We start from the raw sequence: 18,663 nt of genomic DNA, 5'->3' as shown, positions 1-18,663 counted from the left end.
GGGTGAGGGGGTGGAGAAGCAAGTGACGTCAGAGTCACGGCCTACCCTTCTTAAAGGCGCAGGCCCGTGTTCGTTTTTCTGTAGAGCAAATAATCAGTAAGCGAAAGAAAAGTTTTAAAGGCGAGGCAGTTGGTGGAGTCTCGGCTAACGGGGCTGGCCTGGGAGAAAAACTGAGTCTCCTGAGAAGCAGGATCGGAGACGTCGTTACAGGATTCACGCCAACCCGTGAATTCACGTCACCCCAGAGAGACAACTTGAGGGGAGGGGTTTGGTATTTGTCAACTTCGAATTCCGGGTTCTTAACTTTGACCCTCAGTTTCGTCTTCCGTAAAATGGGGAAGGCGAATAATAATCTATTTCTAAAAGTGTTGAGACGTAGAAATAGGTTTTGTGAGAGTAACCAACACAGAAATGTCGGTCCCCTTTCCCCCTACTCGATCCTATCTCAGTACAAAGAAGAAATCCGAGGCCCAGAGCGGCGTTGTAACTTGCCTAGGGTCACAAGGAGGTGGGACGAAGCCCAGGTTAAATCCAGATCTCCCAGGGGCTCCCGGGCCAGCCGTTCCTCGGGCCAGCCTGTCTGGCTCCAGTTGCTTACTCATTAACTCCATCGCCCACACCCGCATGGTACCCCGCAGTTTGCCAAGTGGTTTTGGCGTTGCAACCTCGGTGGATTGTCTGTTAAACGGGGACGACCCTGTTTGATACGGTCGTCATGAAGTTGTAAAAACCTCAAAAAAGAGCCGGGTGGGTTGATGTTCGCCATCACTATCTGATCGCCCTCGCGATCGTGGAAGAATTGATTCAAATCTCTTCCGGCCCGCGAATGAAGAAAACCGGGGGAGTGCTTTACCTATGCTTGTCTGGAAAGTTTGCGGGAGCAGCGCTCTGCCGGGGTAATGGTGGGGTGGTGTTTGGGACAATAAGTTGTCGAGTACAGCCCTGCCGCCAGGTCGAGCGCGGCATGGAGACACGCGACCTTGGCGCGCGGGCGGGACTGGGCATCAGCCGCGCGGGTTCAGGCTAGCGCGGGACTGGGAGGAGGCCGCGAGTGGGCGGGACGGCGTCACTCCGGGCAAACGGTCGGTCGGCCCGGGGGGCGGGGCCTCACAGGGCCAGCCGGGGGCGGGGCGAGCTCGGCAGCTTTCCGAGTCGGCCTCGGTGCCGAGTGAGCGCGCGCGGAGCCCGCACCGGCGGCGGAGCCGCAATGGGTCCGCCCGGCCCAGGGCACCGCGCCGCTCGAGCACCGGCCTAGAGCCAGGTGGGCGGGACTGGACCAAGGCTGAGGGCCAAGCGGGAGGCAGAGGCGGGAGTTGGGTTCCTAGGGGTCCGAGGGAGCCTGAGCCGGGCGGGCCTGGGCTGGGGGCCGGGAGTCGCGGGCCGACCTAGTCGGCCCCACCCGGCGCTCCCTGCGCGAGGAGTCGGAACAGAATGTCTCTGAGGGGTGAAGAGCGATCTTGTCGTCCTATCCCTACTTCTAGCACTTTCGGCCTAGCCTACCCCCACCCCCACGCCACCGCCCCCGCTCGCAAGAGAAAGCAGAGAAATTTGTCTTTACCCTTCGGACCCGGGGCCTAGCCCTTCGGGCCTCGAGAGGACGGGTGCGGGGGAGGTCTGGGAGTCCTCACCTTCAGTCCCAGGAAAGGGGATGGACCCTTCGCCGCCCTCAGATTTGTTACCTTTCCCTCGCCGCGCGGCCTCACCTCTCCACGCTGTGTGCGTGACTCGAGGCTGGCATGCACCCATCTCGGGCCTGGGCGCTGGAGTTGGGGGCGGCTCAGGAGCTTTGATCGTTGGTCCCCAGGCTTGCCAGGGCACCTGCACTGAACTGGATCACAGTGTGCCGGTGTGGCGAGGGAGAGGGAATGGCGGTGGGCCGTTAATGTCCATTAACTGATGGGTGACTCTCCCAGTTTCCTTGCTGACTATTCCCAGTATGACCTTGGCCCGGTCAACTCACCTCTCTGAGTATGTTCCCCACCCCCACGCCCCCAGCAAAGTGAAGCTGAGAATAACTGCTTTAGAAAGTGGTTGTGAGAAACTCATGCTCAGTGAGTGAATGGGGTGAGAGTCCCCGTAGTGTCCCCAGGCACCCCTGCTTCCTTTCTTCCCCTTCCTGACTCTGGTTTTTGCTCTAGTTGACACTTGCTTTTCAGAACTGAAGCTACAAGATGGCTGACCAGGACCCAGGGGGCATCAGCCCTCTCCAACAAATGGTGGCATCCGGCGCGGGGGCTGTGGTCACCTCCCTCTTCAGTAAGACCTGGGAAGGTGGGGTGGGAGCAGCTGGGGGCTTGGGCCAACCAGACGTTGACAAGTGACTTGGCTCTGGATGAGGGCTCAGGGAGGGGTCCTGAAGGAGCCTCCAGTCCTGCCCTTCTCCCTTAGTGACCCCCCTGGATGTGGTGAAGGTACGCTTGCAGTCTCAGCGCCCCTCAGTGGCCAGTGGTGAGTGTCTGACTTTGGAGCCAATGGGGGTACAGGGTTCCCCAGGGGATGGGGTGCCTGGGGGCAGGTGGGGGACACTTCTGACTTGAGGTACCGTCTTGTGTTTTAGAGCTAATGCCTCCCTCCAGACTATGGAGCCTCTCCTACGCCAAATGTGAGTGCCTTCACCACGGTGAGCCTGTAAGGGTTCAGGGGAGGGAGTGTCCCAGTCTCTCAGGGCACATGGGGGTTTCACAGCTGTGGACTGGCACACACTTCTAGATCTTATCAGCCAGCCCTCTGTCCTACACTAGAATGTCCACCCAGGGACCCCAGGCTCCTTCCAGGGATGGGAGCTCACCACCTCTCTGTGAGGTTCCAGGGCCCTGTCTTTCTGACGCCCCCACCCCTTCCCCAGTGCCCTCCTCTCTCCGATCCACAGGGAAGTGCCTCCTGTACTGCAATGGTGTCCTAGAGCCCCTCTACCTGTGCCCAAATGGTGCCCGCTGTGCCACCTGGTTTCAGGACCCCACTCGCTTCACTGGTACCATGGTGAGGAGCAGCTGTGCCCCTGGATGGGTCTATAGGCATTCGGAGGGATACAGATTGGTAGGGCAGCAGACCCAGAAAACAGTGGGTAGCCTAAAGCACGTAGAGATGGCTAGTTCATTTTGGGAAGCGCTCCCCTGAGCGGGCAGGGCCTTCACGAGGTTTGAAAGGTGATTAGGAGTCTCTCCTGTTCGATGCTCAGTTGTGTCTGACTCTTTGAGACCCCATCGACTGTAGCCCACCAGGCTGCTCTGCCCATGGAGTATTCCAGGCACCAGTACTGGAGTGGGTTGCTCTTTCCTGTCCCAGGTTATCTTTCCAACCCAGGGCTTGAACCCACGTCTCTTATGTCTCTCTCATTGGCAGGCATATTCTTACCAGTAGCACTACCTGGGAAGCCCAAGTAGGAGTCTGTCTGGAGTCAGTTAGGGAGTTACACGTGTGCAGGCCCGAAGGGCTCCTGGGTAGAAGCAAGGGCGTTGGGAGGACCCAGCCTGGGCCACCCCTGCCACGAGCCTTGTTCATTTCATCCTTCCTCCTTTTGGGCTGCTGTCTGCATGACCAGGATGCTTTTGTGAAGATTGTGCGACATGAGGGTACCAGGACCCTGTGGAGCGGCCTCCCAGCCACCCTGTGAGCACCCCAGTTCTGCGGCTTACCTCCCCCGATCCCCCCATTCCGACTTCTTACTCCCAATGTTGGCTGGCTGAGTGGGGCCAGGGAACCTTGGGAGGTTTGGGAGCTTTGGAGAGTTTTGCCTAACCTATACACACCCCCAGGGTGATGACTGTGCCAGCCACTGCCGCCTACTTCACCGCCTATGACCAACTCAAGGCCTTCCTGTGTGGTCGAGCCCTGACCTCTGACCTCTACGCTCCCATGGTGGCTGGCGCACTGGCCCGCCGTGAGCACAGCCCTGGGCCCGCCATCTCCCTTTGACCATCCCCCCGTGCAGGAGCCCAGTCCAGACTCCCAACCTATGCCAGCCTTGGGGTGGGGGGATGTTCAAGGCCCGCAGACTCTGGGAGGGCTGCCACTGGGACCTGTGAGCTGACCCATCTTCCCATTCCCCGCAGTGGGCACCGTGACTGTGATCAGCCCCCTAGAGCTGGTGCGGACAAAGCTGCAGGCTCAGCATCTATCATACCGGGAGCTGGGCACCTGTGTCCGAGCAGCTGTGGCTCAGGGTGGCTGGCGCTCACTCTGGCTGGGCTGGGGTCCCACTGCCCTTCGGGATGTGCCCTTCTCAGGTAGGCACCTGGAGTGCAGGGGTTGAGGAGGGGCCCTAGAAGGACTACAACTAAAGCCCAGTTTTGCTACTACTAATCTATAAGTCATGTAACTTCTCTGAGCCATGAGTATCCATCTCACGTGTGAAGTGGACCCCACGTTTTCATGAGACGCTTCCTGCCCAGGGCCTGTGAAATCCAGTGGCACATAGCATGCAGGCTTCATAATTGGGAGGGAGTAGTTGTGATGTAGGTCCGTGGGAGATGGGAGGTCTGCGCCTACCCCACTGCCCTCCCAGTCTCTAACGAGTGCACCCCCATGCCCCCAAGCTCTGTACTGGTTCAACTATGAGCTGGTGAAGAGCTGGCTGAGCGGGCTCAGGCCAAAGGACCAGACCTCCGTGGGCATCAGCTTTGTCGCTGGCGGCATCTCAGGGATGGTGAGTCGATCATGCTGGGAGTGAGGCCATTGATGTGTGCTTGAAGTGACCAAAGGGTTGTTGGAGATGTTCTGGAAAAGAATCTTTGCGTGCCTGTCCAGGGGTATGCTCACTCCATTCCCCTAGTGATATTCTAGCTAAGGCCAGGAGGCCCTGGTTGGATGCAAGGGATGAGGGTTCTGGGAATGGAGACAAGCCTGTCCCTACCCCACCAGGTGGCGGCCACCCTGACTCTACCCTTCGACGTGGTGAAGACTCAACGCCAGGTCGCACTAGGAGCAGTGGAGGCTCTGAGAGGTGAGGAGCCCTGGCTAGTGTGGGGCAGGGCAGGCGGGGTTGGGGGTGCCCAGCGGGGTCTTACTGGGCCTGGATTTGCAGTGATGCCCCTGAACACCGACTCCACTTGGCTGCTGCTACGGAGGATCCTGGCTGAGTCAGGCACCAGGGGCCTCTTTGCAGGTGGGCGTCTTTGTGCGTCTGTCCACACCCTGGTGAAGTTGGTGCTCCCTGGGACTCGACCTCTGACCCTAGCCTCCCCCCGTGACTGCAGGCTTCCTCCCGAGGATCATCAAGGCCGCCCCTTCCTGCGCCATCATGATCAGCACTTATGAGTTCGGCAAAAACTTCTTCCAGAGGCTCAACAGGGAACAGCTTCTGAGCCCTTGAAAGGAGTGAGGGGACAAGGACCCTGCCTCTTCCATGGACAGGGTGGGGCAGGAGGAGACTGAGCCAAGTGCCTTTTCCTTCAGCACTGAGGGGAGGGGCTCATTTCTCTTTCCTCCCCACTCAGCCCCAGGGGTAGGGGAATGCCCCTCTGCACCCACCCAGAGCACCCCCCCAACCCCAACTGCTTCCTGTTCTTCCCCATTCCCCGGCCCTGAGAATCATCACTCTGTCCCCTCAAGTTCAAGACCAAATCTGCTCACTTCTCCCCTCCTTTCCCTGTGGGTTTGCTGTAAGTGAGCTTGTCTCTAGGAGCCACAAAACCCTGGGCTGGTGTAGTCTGTATCCACCCCTGTTAATTTGTTGAGTCTAAAGATGATAAACTTCTTTCCAGTGCTTGTGATTGCAGGAGGTGTCTGGGGTGGGTGGGAAAACAGGGCTTGGTGAGCGATTTGCATGGAAGAGGCCTGGAAGGGACCTTGACGTTGGCTTTGGCTGACCAGGTGGCATCCCTGTAGAGGAGCCCTCCTGCGATGTTATGAGAACTGGTGGGGGTGAGACCTTTACCCAAGAGCACACTTAAGTGATAACCCAGGAAGGAAGGTGGCTTCAATGCCAGGCTTTGGCCTAATGGAAGAGTCTGGACCTGTAGGCCAAAGCTGAATTGCTCAGGATAATGGATGGGAAATGGGGCCCTGCCAGGGCTTGCCTTCTCCATCTCTGCCCCACCTCCAACTCCCTGCCCAGGATGTCCAACATCTTCTCTGCCTGGGGTAGATGAGTTATCCAAGGGGCCCTTAACACATTTTGGTGTTTCCCTGGGCTGGCCTACTATTTCAGACACTTCATACCAAAAGCCGCCCGCTCCCTGAATTATTCCAACCAGTCTGTTCCTAGGGTTTAGCGGGTCCGGCATCACCTGGGTGTGGGCCCAGCACTAACTCCACCACATTCTGCCAACCTCAGGAGCGGGCCCCCTGTCCCAGCCCCTCCACAGACAAGGCCGCCCTCAGTCCTCTGGTTTTTATTTGCCTGATACCCTCATAGCTGCCCCCCGCCCCCAGCCAGGGGGCTGAGAAAGGAGTGACTCCAGGGCATACACAGGGGCAGACGAAAGAGGCATGGGAGGTGGGGCTGCTGAGGCTGGGCCGCCAGCCCGAGGAGGGTGGGGTGATGAGCGAAGGAGAGTCCAGCTGGGAGCTAACCAGGCATCGGGGTCACCGGAAGAAGCAGCTTCCTGAGGGCTCCCCGTGGCCTTGGTGCCCCTGCCTCTCAGCCCCAGCGGCCTCCCTCTGCAGCTCCGGCCTCCGTGGGCAAGAAGCTGAACTGGGCTAGAAGCAAAGGGTGTCTCCAGAGAGACTCCTGGCTGAGTGGCAGCGTTCTCTGGAGGGTGGCCTGGGTTGGGGAGGCTCTGAGGAAGGGCAGCAGGTGGGGCTGGCGCTGCCCACGCCGCTCCTCAGCTGGGGCTCAGTGCCGGGCTGCCCTCGGGACTGTCGCTCACCAGGCACTCGTTGGATTTGAAGCTCGCCAGGGACTTGCAGCTGGGGATGGAGGCCAGGGAGCCGCAGAGGCCCAGCATGGAGGGCGTGGGGTCCTTCCCTGGGGAGAGAGGGCGGGTGAGGCCTCCGCAAGTGAGTGGTGGGCGGTGCTCGGGTGCAGGCAGCGAAGGGACAGCCCTCGGGTCACCCGCCAGGAGACCCTCATTCCTGGAGCGCTGGCCTTTTGCAGTGAAGCCCGGGAACAGCACCTGGCGCTGTCATGCACAGAGCTGGGGACAGACACTGTATTGGAATCGTCAGTTTCTGTCTCTGTCTCCCCCTGAGGGTTCATCGTCTCTTTGTCCGTTTATTAAACACGTGGTGAGCACTTGTTCGGTTCCAAGTGCGGGGGATACAGAGAGCGGACGAGACACGGTCCCTGCCCTCACGGAGCTCACAGTCTGGTGGGGAGACAGACACACGGACAATCACAGACACAGTGTGGCGGGGTTCCACGGTCCATAGCCTGCCTCGTCTCAAAGAAGTTCTAGGGTCATCCAGTGCGGTGTGGATTTTAGAAAGAAAAGACAGGCGGTCCAGGCACCAGGGAAACTAGGGTGGGAAAGCCAGGTGAAGCCAAGGAGGGAGGGCAACACAAAATGCATGCGTTGAAGTCCTGGACATTCGCTTGAAGGGAGCCACTAATTTGTTTCTGAGCTTCCTGGCAGCCAAAGAGAAGGGGGAAACAATGGTCAGGCAACTGGTTCATAGAGCGCAGGAAATAAGAGCAAAATAGTTAGGCAGAGAACTCCCGAAGGATCTGTAGGGCCTTTGTGGGGCCTTTGAGGATGTAATGGGGCCCTCACCATTTGCCAACACTGGTGACTGTTCTAATCAGCACCCCCATTTTACAGATAAGAAGGGCTCAGCAAGGTGGACTCAATGACCAAGCTCCCATGACCAGAGAAGGCACGGCTGGGATTTGTGCCAGGGTCTGCCTGATACCCCAAACCAAGCTCTCAGTTGCTGTGCTAAGCTCCCAGGCAGGGTGGAGTGAATGAGGGAAATGGCTAGGGCCTGACTACAAGCCCCAAGGCCTGGCCTCAGCCCTTCTGGAGTGGGTACTGGGTGCTGGATTGGGGGGCTCACCGATGGGGCCCCAGGGCTCCTCGTCCCGCTTGCCCTCTCCCAGGCGCTGAGAGTCCGAGCTTAGACTGGCTTCAGCAGATAGGGGCTCCGTGCTCATGAAACTGTGTCTGTGACAAAGCAGAGAGAGAGCCAGTGGGCGGACAGAGGCCCACAGCCCCTAGCGCCCCTCTTCTGTAGGAGAGGCGGGACCAGCACTGAGCCCAGGCTGAGTCTGGCTGGGGCTTACCTCCGGTAGAGCTTGGGGTTGTTGGCACCCTCGGCCCCACTGAGTGTGCCCAGTGATGGCCATTGGTTGACCAGGCGTGTGGTGAGGTCCTTGGAACCCTGGGCCAGGGGAGCGTGGTCACCAGGGATCAGACCTGTCCTGGGATGGGGAGTGGGGGTCAGGCCTGGCTGGAAGAGGGAGCAGAAGTGGGGAAGAGGGGCTCAGAGAGAGGTGCGGGGAGGGGCTAGGATTGAAACCTGGGTGGCAGAAACATTGCGAATGTTGAGAGTCAGTGGGGCAGATCCTGGGAGTCAGTGGAGTGTACTGGGGGGTCACAGGGGTGATAGGAATTAGTGCACTTATGTTGAGGTTTAGCGGAATAATGAGATGTGGAGTCAGGGTGGTGGGCAGGGGGGTGCAGAGCAGGGCAGGGATCATGAAGAATAATGGGGTGTCAGGGGATCAGGCTGGGAGGCCTCAGGTGATGAAAACGTTTAAAGAGGAACTGTTAGAAGGATGGGTAGAAGTGAGGTTGGGGGTCACTGTGCCTGATGATGCTCAGTGGGCCTACATTGCTGTTCAGATGTGTTGAACAGAGGGAATGATGCAATCATGTTGAAGGGCGTTGAATACTATTAATTAGAGATGCTTGTGAGTAATATTGGGGCTCCTGTAGTGCCGGAATCCCAGGAGTACTGCTGAGTGGCCATTCTAGCTGGTGTCGCGTAGCTGAGGATGAAGTGGGGAGCCGGCTTGGGGCGGGGGTGGGGGAGGGGGTGGGGCGGGTCTTAATGTTGAGAATAAAGCTAGGTTGCCCGGGGAGGGGGAATCTCAGGGTGGTGGTATCGGGCTCAGTGGTCTGATGTTGGTGGATGGTATCAGGAAAGGTGATGTTAGAGTCAGCGGGGGCGATGTGGTCGGGGTGGCGGGGGACCGGGGTCAGGGCCGCGACGGCGGCACTCACAGCTGCTCCTGGAGCTCCAGGATCACGCCTTCCAGCTCCCGCTTCTCCCGCTGGTTCTGCGCCGCCGCCTCCTCCAGCTGTAGTTGCAGCCGCCGGTTCTCCGCCTCCAGGTCCTTCAGCTGCGACTCGCGCAGACGCACCAGCTCCTCCAGGTAGCCCTGCGGGGCGCCGGCTCAGCCCGGGCGGCGAAAGAAGGGGGTCCCCGCGGCCGCCCGCCCCGCCTTCTGCCCGGCTCGCCCCGCTCACGCCCCGCCCACACCGCGCGCCGCGCACCTTCTGCGCGTAGACAATGCGGAACTTCTGTTCCATCTTGTGCCACTTGCTGTACCAGCTGTCCTCGTCGGTGACGAGCGGCAGGTACGGGTGCTCGGGCGAGTTGTCCTCGCTCGTGCTGCTCTCGGCGCTGTGCCGCTCCTCCTCGTCCGTCAAGTAGTCGTAGCTTGAGGGAGGAAGCAGTTACACAGCCAAGGTTACACAGTTACACCGACAAGCCTCCTGGGCCGGGGGCGGGGGGCGGGGAGGGGGGCGGCATGATGCCCAGACCGCTTGCCTCCCGGCCGCCATCCCCACCCCTCAGGGCGGTTGTCTGTCCGCACCCACCCACCTCCGTAACAATCGGGCTGCTCACCTCTGAGTGAACTTTAGGTAGGGCGTATAGTCGATGACCACTGGGGTCTTCCCGTCCAGCACTTCGCCCTTTAGGCAGAAGCTGGAGGCAGAGCAGCCACAGGGTAGGGGGCAGGTATGAGAGGATGGGAGTGTGGACTTTCGCAGAGAAACAACCCCAATCCCACCGTCACGGCGACCGCCACCGCCACCCAGACGCCACCTGAAGTCTATGGCGCTCAGTCCGATCAGCATCCCAGTGAGGACCGTGGCTTCCTCCCGCATCATGATGGCTCCTGAGTCGTAGAAGCGTCTGTGGGGAGGAGGGAGGTACCGGCAATGTAGTCTTCCCAAGGAGCCCCACACCTCAGGGCTTCTGTTGGTTTATCACAAACCTTGCCGGGAGGAAGGAGGTGTCTTTTTTCCTGCTCACCCCTCACTGTGTCTCCTCCTCAGGCTGGGGCCCACTGGGGATAGCGCCTGTGTCTCCCACCTATTAAAACGCGTGTCCCGGGAGATTCGACCTCCATCCCTCTGAACTACCCCTTCTCCACCAAGTACAGAGTCACCCAGATCCTTAAAATCAGGAAACAAGTCCTAAACAGTGCTTGGCATATAGTGAAATGTTAGTCTCTCAGTCGTGTCCCACTCTTTGCAACCCCATGGACTATAGCCTACCAGGCTCCTCTGTCCATGGGATTCTCCAGGCAAGAATACTGGAGTGGGTTGCCATTCCCTTCTCCAGGGGATCTTCGCGACCCAGGAATAGAACCCAGGTTTCCTGCATTGTAAGCAGATTCTCTACCATCTGAGCTACCAGGGAAGTATTCTGGCATACAGTCGATTTTTAAAAATAATGTGAATCCTGAAATGTGAGGACACACCAGAGATACAGTGCAGCTAAAAACATCAGGTTGGGTGTGACCACGTGGCGGGTAGCAAAGCACATGGCCCCACTGTACCCATTTTCCCCTTTGGCACATCTTGCCTGTGACCCTGCCTCCCAGACCCAATGTCTCTGCAGACCCACAGTGCACGGACCGGAACTCTGTAGTCCATGGGTAGCAAGTACAGTACTGCTGCTGTTTGCAGAGCAGGTAGAGCTGTGTGCTATAGGTCATGGAACGAGGCCAACAAGTAAAATAATACATAGTTGAGGCTTGTCCAGAGCTGTGTGTGTGAGACCAGCACTGGGGTCATGGGGGATAATGAACTTGACTTGGAAGAGATGATGGTGGTGCTGAAAGTGTGTTCTGGGAAGGGCTGGCCCAGCTGACAGGTGGATGGTCTGGGAGAGGGAAACTAGCAGTGCATGCTGGTAGTTGTAGTCCAGATACTGAAGGTTGCTGTGGCAACTTAAGGATCAAATGTGTTTAGGCAATGAATGTACACCCTGAGACTTGTGGTCCACACTGATTGAGGGGGTCTGACCTGGTGGTCCGAGTGTCCCGCAGGGCTGTGGTGATGTATTCCGACATGCGTTTCTCCATCAGTGCCACCCGGATCCATGCCCGGCCCTGGAAAGCACATTCACTTTTACCGGCTGCCCCAGAGGGACCCACGTGTGTGTCCCTGGGTCTGGACCTCCTGTGGCCCTTCTCCCCAGTGCCTGTGGGCTGGGGCGAGGACCAAGGAGCAAGCAGCCCCTCTGTATCCAGAGGAGGGGGCAGCTGCCCTCCTGCCCGCTGCAGGCCCCTCACCTTGGCCCGGGCAGTACTGATGTTTTCCATGTTCTCAATGCTGCTCACACAGTTGTTGGGCACTTTGCTGCAGGCCAGGCGGATGTAGTCCCAAAAGCCTCGCTGCCCATCTGAGCTGAACCAGCTCACCGGACCTGCTGGGGCACAGGCTGAGCCAGGGCAGGGAGCGGGCTCAGCAAGACCAGGGAGTTTGGAGAGGGTCCATGTAATGGGGCATCCACATGCATAAATAAAAGCAGCCATGCACATGCATCACGCCTACCCCAAACAGACATACCCACACATGCATATACACACAAGGCTCACTGCTGGGGCTTGTGGGTACCCCTTGTATTGTGCCCCCCCTTCCCAGCTCTGTGCTTGAGCTTCTGTGCATGATCTAGAATTGGGACCAGGGTCAATGAAGGGGTTCAGACAGCCACAGAGTAGATCAGAAGAGGGTAGCTGGGAGCAATAGGGGACAGGAACCTGGACCCACCTTTGAAACGGTGACTGAGGATCTGCTCTAAGATGGCTGCAAAATTCACAAACTCCTCGGATGAGTCATCGATGGGCTCCGTTGTGTACTTCTCCAGCAGGGTTTTCACGGAGAACCTGGGTGAGAGGGAGGGAGAAGGGGCAGTGGGGTGTCAGGTGAGAAGACAGGGTAATGGGGGTAAAAGGCAGGATAAGAAGAGATCACCAGGAGCATGGATGTGGTAGGGAGGCAGAGGGAAAGAGGGTGGGGGACAAGTGAGGCTGTAGTGACCAGAGAGGGGCTGTGATGTGAGTGAGTAGGGTGGCAGATGGGAGATTGATTGACAGAGTGGGTGATGGAGAGGTGACAGGCAGAGAAGGGAAGCTTCAGGAACAAGGTATGAGAGGGGATGAAACAACAGGTAGAAGGATGAGGCGCCTAGAGCCAGGGGGCCAGCCCAGAGCCTCTTCCTGATCACCCACCCTTTGGAGTTGCATTCTCTCTGTCAGAGAAGGGTGGGGGTTGGCTCGGAGGTGGGAGCTGCTTTGTGCCCCTGTCCTGAGCTGCCTTCTGCCATTGCTAGAACGTCTCCAGTCCCTTCTGGGGTGGGGGTGGGGTCACCTGTGCCAGAGCATGTGAGTTGCACCAAGCACATGGAGCGTGGGCATGGATGGGTGGCCAGGTGGACCCCCAGCACACGGATGCTCCCCTTCCCCCTTTTCCTTCCTAGCTCGGCCACCCACACACCAGCTGCCCAGAACCAGGCAGTGCAGAGCTGGGCTGGGGGAGGCGCAGGGTGCGGGTCTGACACACACAGTGGGTGGGAGGGGTTACTGGCAGCATCTCTAGAAGGGGGCTTGAGGGCCTGGACACCTGGCCTCTCAGAGAGGAAAGAAGCCAAGGGAAGCCAATGGGGCTGAGAGACTGGAGCCCAGCAGCCCCCACCCTCCCTCCAATCCACCCAGAGCCTGGGCTCCCTCTGCAGTCCCTACGCCTGCAGTCTCCACCTGCCATCGCTGCAGTGGGGTGGGGCAGGGATGAGGACGTGGTTCCCAGCATCCCATCATGGCCCCTCTGTGGGTGGTACAGCAGGGGGGATGTGTCCAGGGACATGGGGGCTGCTTGGAACCATCCTTCTTTCTCTAAGCTCATCCAGTCCTGTAATGTGCCAGCGCTGTACTCTGTATGTCATTTCATCTATCCCGACAGCCTTGGGAGGAAGGCCCTGTTAGTATCACCATCACCCCGATTTTACAGATAAGATAACTGAACGGTCTAAGAGATTGCCTGATCTGTTCAAAGTTACACCACTTGTGAGGCGTCAACAAGTATGTCTGATCCCAATGCCCTTGCTCTTTCTGGGGCCTCCTGGTGGATGTCAGGATCAGTGAGGCCCCAAGCAGCCCCTGCCTCCTCCACACTCTGTCCTCCACTCCGTGCTCCAGCCCTCAAACACTGGCCTCCACGGCTCTAGGCCAATGGCACAACTAAGCCCACAGACCTCACTCCCTTCCTTTGAGTTGGTCTGGCCTGAGATAAGAGTCAGGTCAGTGCTGGGGTTGTACCAAGGGAGGCAGCCTGGATGGACTCAAATCCTGTGTCCTGGTGGTGCCTTTGTGGCCTTGGACACGTCACTCAGTCTCTCCAAGGCCCATATTCCCCAGGTGTAAACAAGAATAATAGTACCTGTCTCATCAAATTTTGGTTCAAATTCTGGGAAAAGTCTGGGAGAAGGTGAGTGAGCAAGCCATGGGGCAGGGGTGGTAAAGTACTGGGCCATTAATGGCATAGCCAGAAGGAGTCTGTGTTTAGGGCATTATCTGGACTTTATTATACAGCCCTGCTCCTGTGATGTCTTCTGGTCATTTGGGTCAGACCTCAGTGGGGGCCTGTGGCTGGTTTCAGCATGGCAGCCATCTGCCATCTGTCCTCAGGGGTGCTGTGGTGCTGGTCATTGCCCCCAGGAGCCCCATGGTGTGTTCCCTGCTCAGAGGTGCAGTGGCTGCTGCAGGTTACCATGGAGACAGGGCAACCAGGGCCCAGGGGAGCCCTCGGCCTGCTAAAGGGAACTGTTCCCGGAGCTGGAGGCAAACCACGTGACTGTGATGAGGCGGCAGGGGCCGGAGGGGTTTCTGAGCCTCTGTCATGCTCCCAATCCCCCCTGCCAACTCTGTCCCTCACATTCCAGCTCTAACCCCACTTCCAGTCCCCCAAAACGTCTGCTTCTACAGCTGAGGCCCAGGGGCGTTTGTCTCTTCCCTACACTTTCAACAGTCCCAGCTGTCCTGGAAGGCAAGAGAAGGAAGAAGAACCTAGGAGCTCAAGAAAGATGAGAGGGACAGGAAGGATGGCATCGGAACAGGCTGTTTTCATGTGCCAGGTTCTGTACTAGGTTCCAACATGCATCGTGTCATGACCATTCCTTGGTGTGACTGTTACATCTACGATGGAGATGGTGAGACACCCAAGGCTCAGAGTGGTTAGGAGACTTCCACAAGGTGGTACAGCTAATAACTGAAGAAGAGCCTGAACCCAGGACCGTCTGTGTTTTACACTGGCAGGGCCTGGGAGGTGAGCATGGAGGCAGAGGCCTGCATTTGGGCTGGGCCACTGCCACACTCATTCCTTCTCTAACGTTCCAGGCATTTTTACAGAGGTCATGTGTGCACAGCACCATGCTAGGCACTGGGGATATAATGGTATGAGACAGACGTAGTAGAGCTGAGTGTGCACCCAAGAACCTGGGAGAGTTATAGGAGACTGACCCAGGGCATCAGGTGGGCACTGATCCCTGGGGGAAGGAGCAGGACCAAGACTGGTATGCAGGCAGGTGGGTCTGGCAAGGGAAGACAGCTGAGCCCTCAGAGGTGGCGTTGGGCAGAGGAGAGATTGCAGGTGGAGAAGGCAGCTGGCAGGGGGCTCCAAGGGGGAGATGAGTGCAGGTAGGGGGTGAGGACTGGTCATTCCTGGCTTCAGGGCAGGGAGAGTGAGCCACTGCAGGGCTGGGGAGTGGGAAGGTTCACTTTCTGGGCCCCAAGAAAGCGGGCAAGTCTTCCCAACACTGCGACAACCCCACCCTTGGGAACCAAGGGCTCGGCCCTCCCAATCTCTTCCCCTTGAACCCGGGAGAACCCAGCTTCTGTGGTCAGGCCCTCACTCCTTCCCACCACAGGGGCAGTGCTGTGTCTTCAGTGGATGGATGCCAGGACTTCACCTACATGCCCGGCTGACCCTGCCATGGGCTGCAACTGCCCAGAGATGGAGGAGGGCACCACCCCTGCTCCAGGATTTGAGCATTGGGAAATCTCCCAGAAAAGCCCTACCCCACAGAGGCCAGGTTGGAAGGGGTGGGAGTGAGGACATGCTTGGAGGGCGTTCATTCCCCTCTCCCATCAGTTCTCCTCTGCCCACCCAGCTCCCGCCCCCAGCAAGGGAGCCAGCCCTCCCCACCCCTCCCCCTCACAGACAATGTCACTTCCTGGTTCTCACAGGAAGCTGCAGTGCCAATTAAACACCCCTCACCCTCCAGGCCCCAGGCTGGGCACAGGCCTGGCCTGGCCTGGCCTAGAAGGGTAGGGACCAGACCTCCAGACCCTCTCCAAGCCTGGGTCTGAGGATAGCGGACGCGTGCTCCTCAACCCTGTGCTGCTTCCCTTTTCTTCGCGTCTGCTGTGCATCCTCGCATCCAGCAGGCCCCGTTGCCTCTCCTTGACCACCCCACCCCCGCCCGCCGGCGGTGCCCACCTGCACACGGTGATCAGGTTCCTGCGCTCCACGGCCACATTGCGGGAAGACGCTTTCTTGGAGGACAACCCCAGAGCCATGGTGGTCTGGACAAAGCTCGCTTCCATCCAGATGTGTGGCCACTGCTGCCGCCGCCAGCTGCCCCTCACCCTGCCCGGCGCCCCGGCCCCCCCACCGCCGGATCACCGCTGGGCCTTCTGCCCGCCGGGGCACATCGACCCCTCCACGGCCATCCTTCAGCCGCTGCGCGTGTTGCCCGGCCCCCTGGCTCCCTCCCCCGGCGGCGATTCCGAAGCAAAACAAGGCCGGGGAGGGAACTCTCCGAGGTGCTGAGCCGGGGCCCGTCACCCCCTCCCCTAGCTGCCCGCCCCCCTCGGCCGGTGACGTCAAAGCCCTCGAGCCCCGCCCCCCGGCAGGCCGGGGACCAATCCGCAGAGGGTGCAGGATTTGGAGGGGGCGAGTAGGGGAGGGGGAAGGGGCCTCAGGGAGCGCCTAGAGGGTCCCAGGAAGAGGCAGCGATGGGAAGGAAGAAAGGGGGCTTCTGGCTTGCCCTCCACCTCCAGGCTCAGAGCCCAGGACCCCACGTCTCGCGTCTCTGCGTCCCGACGTCTCTACTCCCTTGTTTCTGACCTCTGATTAGTGGTGTCTATCTCAGATGTCTTCTCATTTCTCCTCACCTTTATCCCGGCCCCCTCCGCCCACCCGTTGTCTATCGGCTTTCCCAGCGAGGCCAGGCCAGGTCTGCGTTCAGAGACCCTGGAGACCAAGGAGCAGTCGGAAACTGCGTATCTGTCTGCCCCCGGGCTTGGTTCGTCTGCGCCAGCCGGCAGAGTCCACCGCTGTAGGGTGGGGGATGGGAATCCAGAATAAGCCGTAGGAGCCCTGCGCCTGGAACCCCTCGGGACAGAGTGGAGAGTAGACTGGCAGCTAAAGGCCTGGGCTCTGTGGAGGTTCCCAGCCGTAGAGCTGATGCCCATAGTGGTGCCAAGTAACTGCTTCTGAGTCCTACCTCCTCACACCACCCCAGAGGCAGCTGGTTTGAGGATTAACCCCTTGGCTGCTAGAACTGCTGCAGGGTCCATCAACCCTCTCTTCAAGGCCAGAAAAGCTGGTTGCATCCATTTTCCGTGTTTTTGTTTTTTAATTGAAATATAGTTGATTTACAGTGCTGGTTGCATCTTTTAGGGAAGGTGGGGGAAACAAACAGAGGGACAGTCTAGCTTCCCATACTACCCGTTGCTCTCTCACATCACTGCTCCCACATGCTCCATTCCTCTATTCCTCTATTTAGCCTGTTCTCTTTCAACCACTGAAATCCCCAGCTCCCACAGAAAGGCTTTCTGTGTTGATCACAAGAGCTTCACCCAGTTTCTCCATCTGGCCTCAGGAATGTCCATTCTCCAACTCTGCCCACTCTCTGGGTTGACGCTGCTCGATAGTGGCTGGTCAGTGTCTCCACATTGATCCAGATGGATACCCACATCTGAAAATGACCAGAAGGCAGGGACCCTCCATTAGCACAAACAGAGGAGGAAGAGATGAAAGACCTGTAGAAATTTCCAATCTTGGTCTGACTCCCTGGGGACTGGGGAGAAGGTCCTGACTCCAGAACAGATCTCCTGTTCACTCAACCTCAGCCTCAATTCTTGGCTTCTGGGGGCTCAGACTTAGTCTTTTCAGCCCCTCCTCTCTGCTTTTTCCCTCTCACCTCACCTTCGTCTTCCTTCCTCCAGATTCATTGCCAGGGGCAATCATGATGTTTGTTCTTTTGCTTTTCAATTGCAAGATATATCAGATGCATGAAAGAGCATCTAAATCACATATGTGCAGCTTAAAGAATATTTACAAAGCACACAGCTATGTCATAGCCTCAATGATCAAGAAATAGGACATCACCAGCCCCACAGGACCTCTCATAATGCTTTTCCCAGATCTCATCTTCATCCATCCCTGTGAGAGATAACCACTATCCAGACTTTTGCAATGAGCATTTTCTTGCTTTTCTTTATAGTTTTACCACCTACCCATCCATCAGTTTAAAAAAAAAAATACAGTTCAACGTTGCCAGTGTTTAGGCTTTGAAGAAATGGAGTCATTTCTGAATTCATATGAATTCAGTTGTAATTTGCTTCTTTCAGTATCACATTAGCAAGATTCATTTCCCCTATATACTATTCCAGTGTATATCTCTACCACAATTTATCTGTTTTACCATTGAGGGTCACTTTGTGCATCAGACAGGGCCAGGTCAGAAAAACAGAAACCATATGATTTTAAATAGATGAGATTTGGTCACACTGGAAGACTAAAACAGCGAAAAGAGAAAGCATAGATACCATGGAAGTAGTGGAACTCATAACTAGAGAAAGAAGCAGGGCTGAGAGAATACGAGGGAAGAGGCGGGAGCCCACAGGTAGGGCTGACTCAGCTAAAGCCACCAGTGGCCTGCCGCTGGTGCCATCCACAAAAAAGAGCCATCTAGAAAGCTGGTTCTCAGAATACAGAAAAAGCTGAAGGCTGGAGCCAACTTCCAATGACAGAGTGACCCTGAACAAAACCCCTCAAACAGGAAGATGTCCCTTCTCTTCTCCTGCCTTCCGTCTCCCTCTAGTGCCTCCTACTAGAACCTAATGGGAAGTCAGTTAGTAATGAAGTCTGGGAAACAAATTTGCAGAGTTTTGCTCTCTCTTACCAGCATCAGTGAAAAGAGAGTCATGAAGGACAAATTTGGAGCAGAAAAGTGTTAGTGTTAATCATTCAGTCGTGTCCGACTCTTTGCAACCCCATGATTTGTAGCCTGCCAGGCTCCTCTGTCCATGGAATTCTCTAGGCAAGAATACTGGAATTTGATCTTCCCAACCCAGGGATGCAACCCTGGTCTCCCACATTGCAGGCAGACTCTTTACTGTCTGAGCCACCAGGGAAAGCAAGAACTAAATAATCTGCACAGAAAAAGCAGGGGCCTTCTGCTCAGCATGTGCACACATCTTTTCTATACATATTTGAACAATAACAACTTCATGCCTTTGCCCATTAAGATGCAATTGTCCAA

At 57.5% G+C, this 18,663-nt stretch overlaps 2 protein-coding genes across 9 annotated transcripts; one reads left to right on the top strand and one right to left on the bottom strand.

Annotated features, from left to right (window-relative positions):
• The first annotated feature begins 1,116 nt into the window (after positions 1–1,116).
• SLC25A39 (solute carrier family 25 member 39) lies at positions 1,117–5,706 on the top strand. Of its 2 annotated transcripts, none has more exons than XM_027517265.1 (12): positions 1,117–1,261; positions 2,157–2,256; positions 2,389–2,448; positions 2,558–2,602; positions 2,870–2,979; positions 3,542–3,609; positions 3,756–3,880; positions 4,053–4,226; positions 4,536–4,645; positions 4,861–4,942; positions 5,024–5,104; positions 5,196–5,706. In XM_027517265.1, exons 2-12 carry the CDS (start codon positions 2,172–2,174, stop codon positions 5,309–5,311), a joined length of 1,056 nt encoding a protein of 351 aa, XP_027373066.1. In that variant the 5' UTR covers positions 1,117–1,261; positions 2,157–2,171; the 3' UTR covers positions 5,312–5,706. The 2 variants fall into 2 exon arrangements, with proteins under 2 accessions (XP_027373066.1, XP_027373065.1); XM_027517264.1 differs by having other exon boundaries at positions 1,118–1,261; positions 2,846–2,979.
• Positions 5,707–6,317: 611 nt separating this feature from the next.
• RUNDC3A (RUN domain containing 3A) lies at positions 6,318–15,980 on the bottom strand. 7 transcript variants are annotated; one of them, XM_027517262.1, is made up of 11 exons: positions 15,612–15,980; positions 11,889–12,004; positions 11,411–11,559; positions 11,142–11,227; positions 9,934–10,023; positions 9,733–9,813; positions 9,378–9,543; positions 9,105–9,262; positions 8,162–8,299; positions 7,936–8,042; positions 6,318–6,907 (listed from the first exon to the last, which is right to left on the bottom strand). In XM_027517262.1, the coding sequence occupies exons 1-11, from the start codon at positions 15,716–15,718 to the stop codon at positions 6,765–6,767; spliced, it is 1,341 nt and encodes a 446-aa protein (XP_027373063.1). In that variant the 5' UTR covers positions 15,719–15,980; the 3' UTR covers positions 6,318–6,764. The 7 variants fall into 7 exon arrangements, with proteins under 7 accessions (XP_027373063.1, XP_027373058.1, XP_027373057.1 ...); XM_027517257.1 differs by having other exon boundaries at positions 11,411–11,544; positions 15,612–15,962; XM_027517256.1 differs by having other exon boundaries at positions 11,411–11,547; positions 15,612–15,929.
• Between the last annotated feature and the right edge of the window lie 2,683 nt (positions 15,981–18,663).

This window comes from Bos indicus x Bos taurus, chromosome 19, assembly GCF_003369695.1.
Source record: "Bos indicus x Bos taurus breed Angus x Brahman F1 hybrid chromosome 19, Bos_hybrid_MaternalHap_v2.0, whole genome shotgun sequence".
Taxonomy (NCBI): domain Eukaryota; kingdom Metazoa; phylum Chordata; class Mammalia; order Artiodactyla; family Bovidae; genus Bos; species Bos indicus x Bos taurus.
The sequence above is the reverse complement of the archived record's forward strand: the minus strand, read 5'-3'. Positions and strand labels throughout refer to the sequence as shown.

Coding starts and splice junctions, on each gene's coding strand:
- SLC25A39 (XM_027517264.1), top strand. CDS start 2,172: ATGGCTGACCAGGACCCAGGGGGCATCAGCCCTCTCCAACAAATGGTG. Junction 2,603..2,845: donor GAGCCTCTCCTACGCCAAAT/GTGAGTGCCTTC, acceptor CCCCTTCCCCAG/TGCCCTCCTCTCTCCGATCC. Junction 5,105..5,195: donor CACCAGGGGCCTCTTTGCAG/GTGGGCGTCTTT, acceptor CCGTGACTGCAG/GCTTCCTCCCGAGGATCATC.
- RUNDC3A (XM_027517262.1), bottom strand. CDS start 15,718: ATGGAAGCGAGCTTTGTCCAGACCACCATGGCTCTGGGGTTGTCCTCC. Junction 9,814..9,933: donor CTGAGCGCCATAGACTTCAG/GTGGCGTCTGGG, acceptor CTCTGCCTCCAG/CTTCTGCCTAAAGGGCGAAG. Junction 9,263..9,377: donor GCATTGTCTACGCGCAGAAG/GTGCGCGGCGCG, acceptor GGCGCCCCGCAG/GGCTACCTGGAGGAGCTGGT.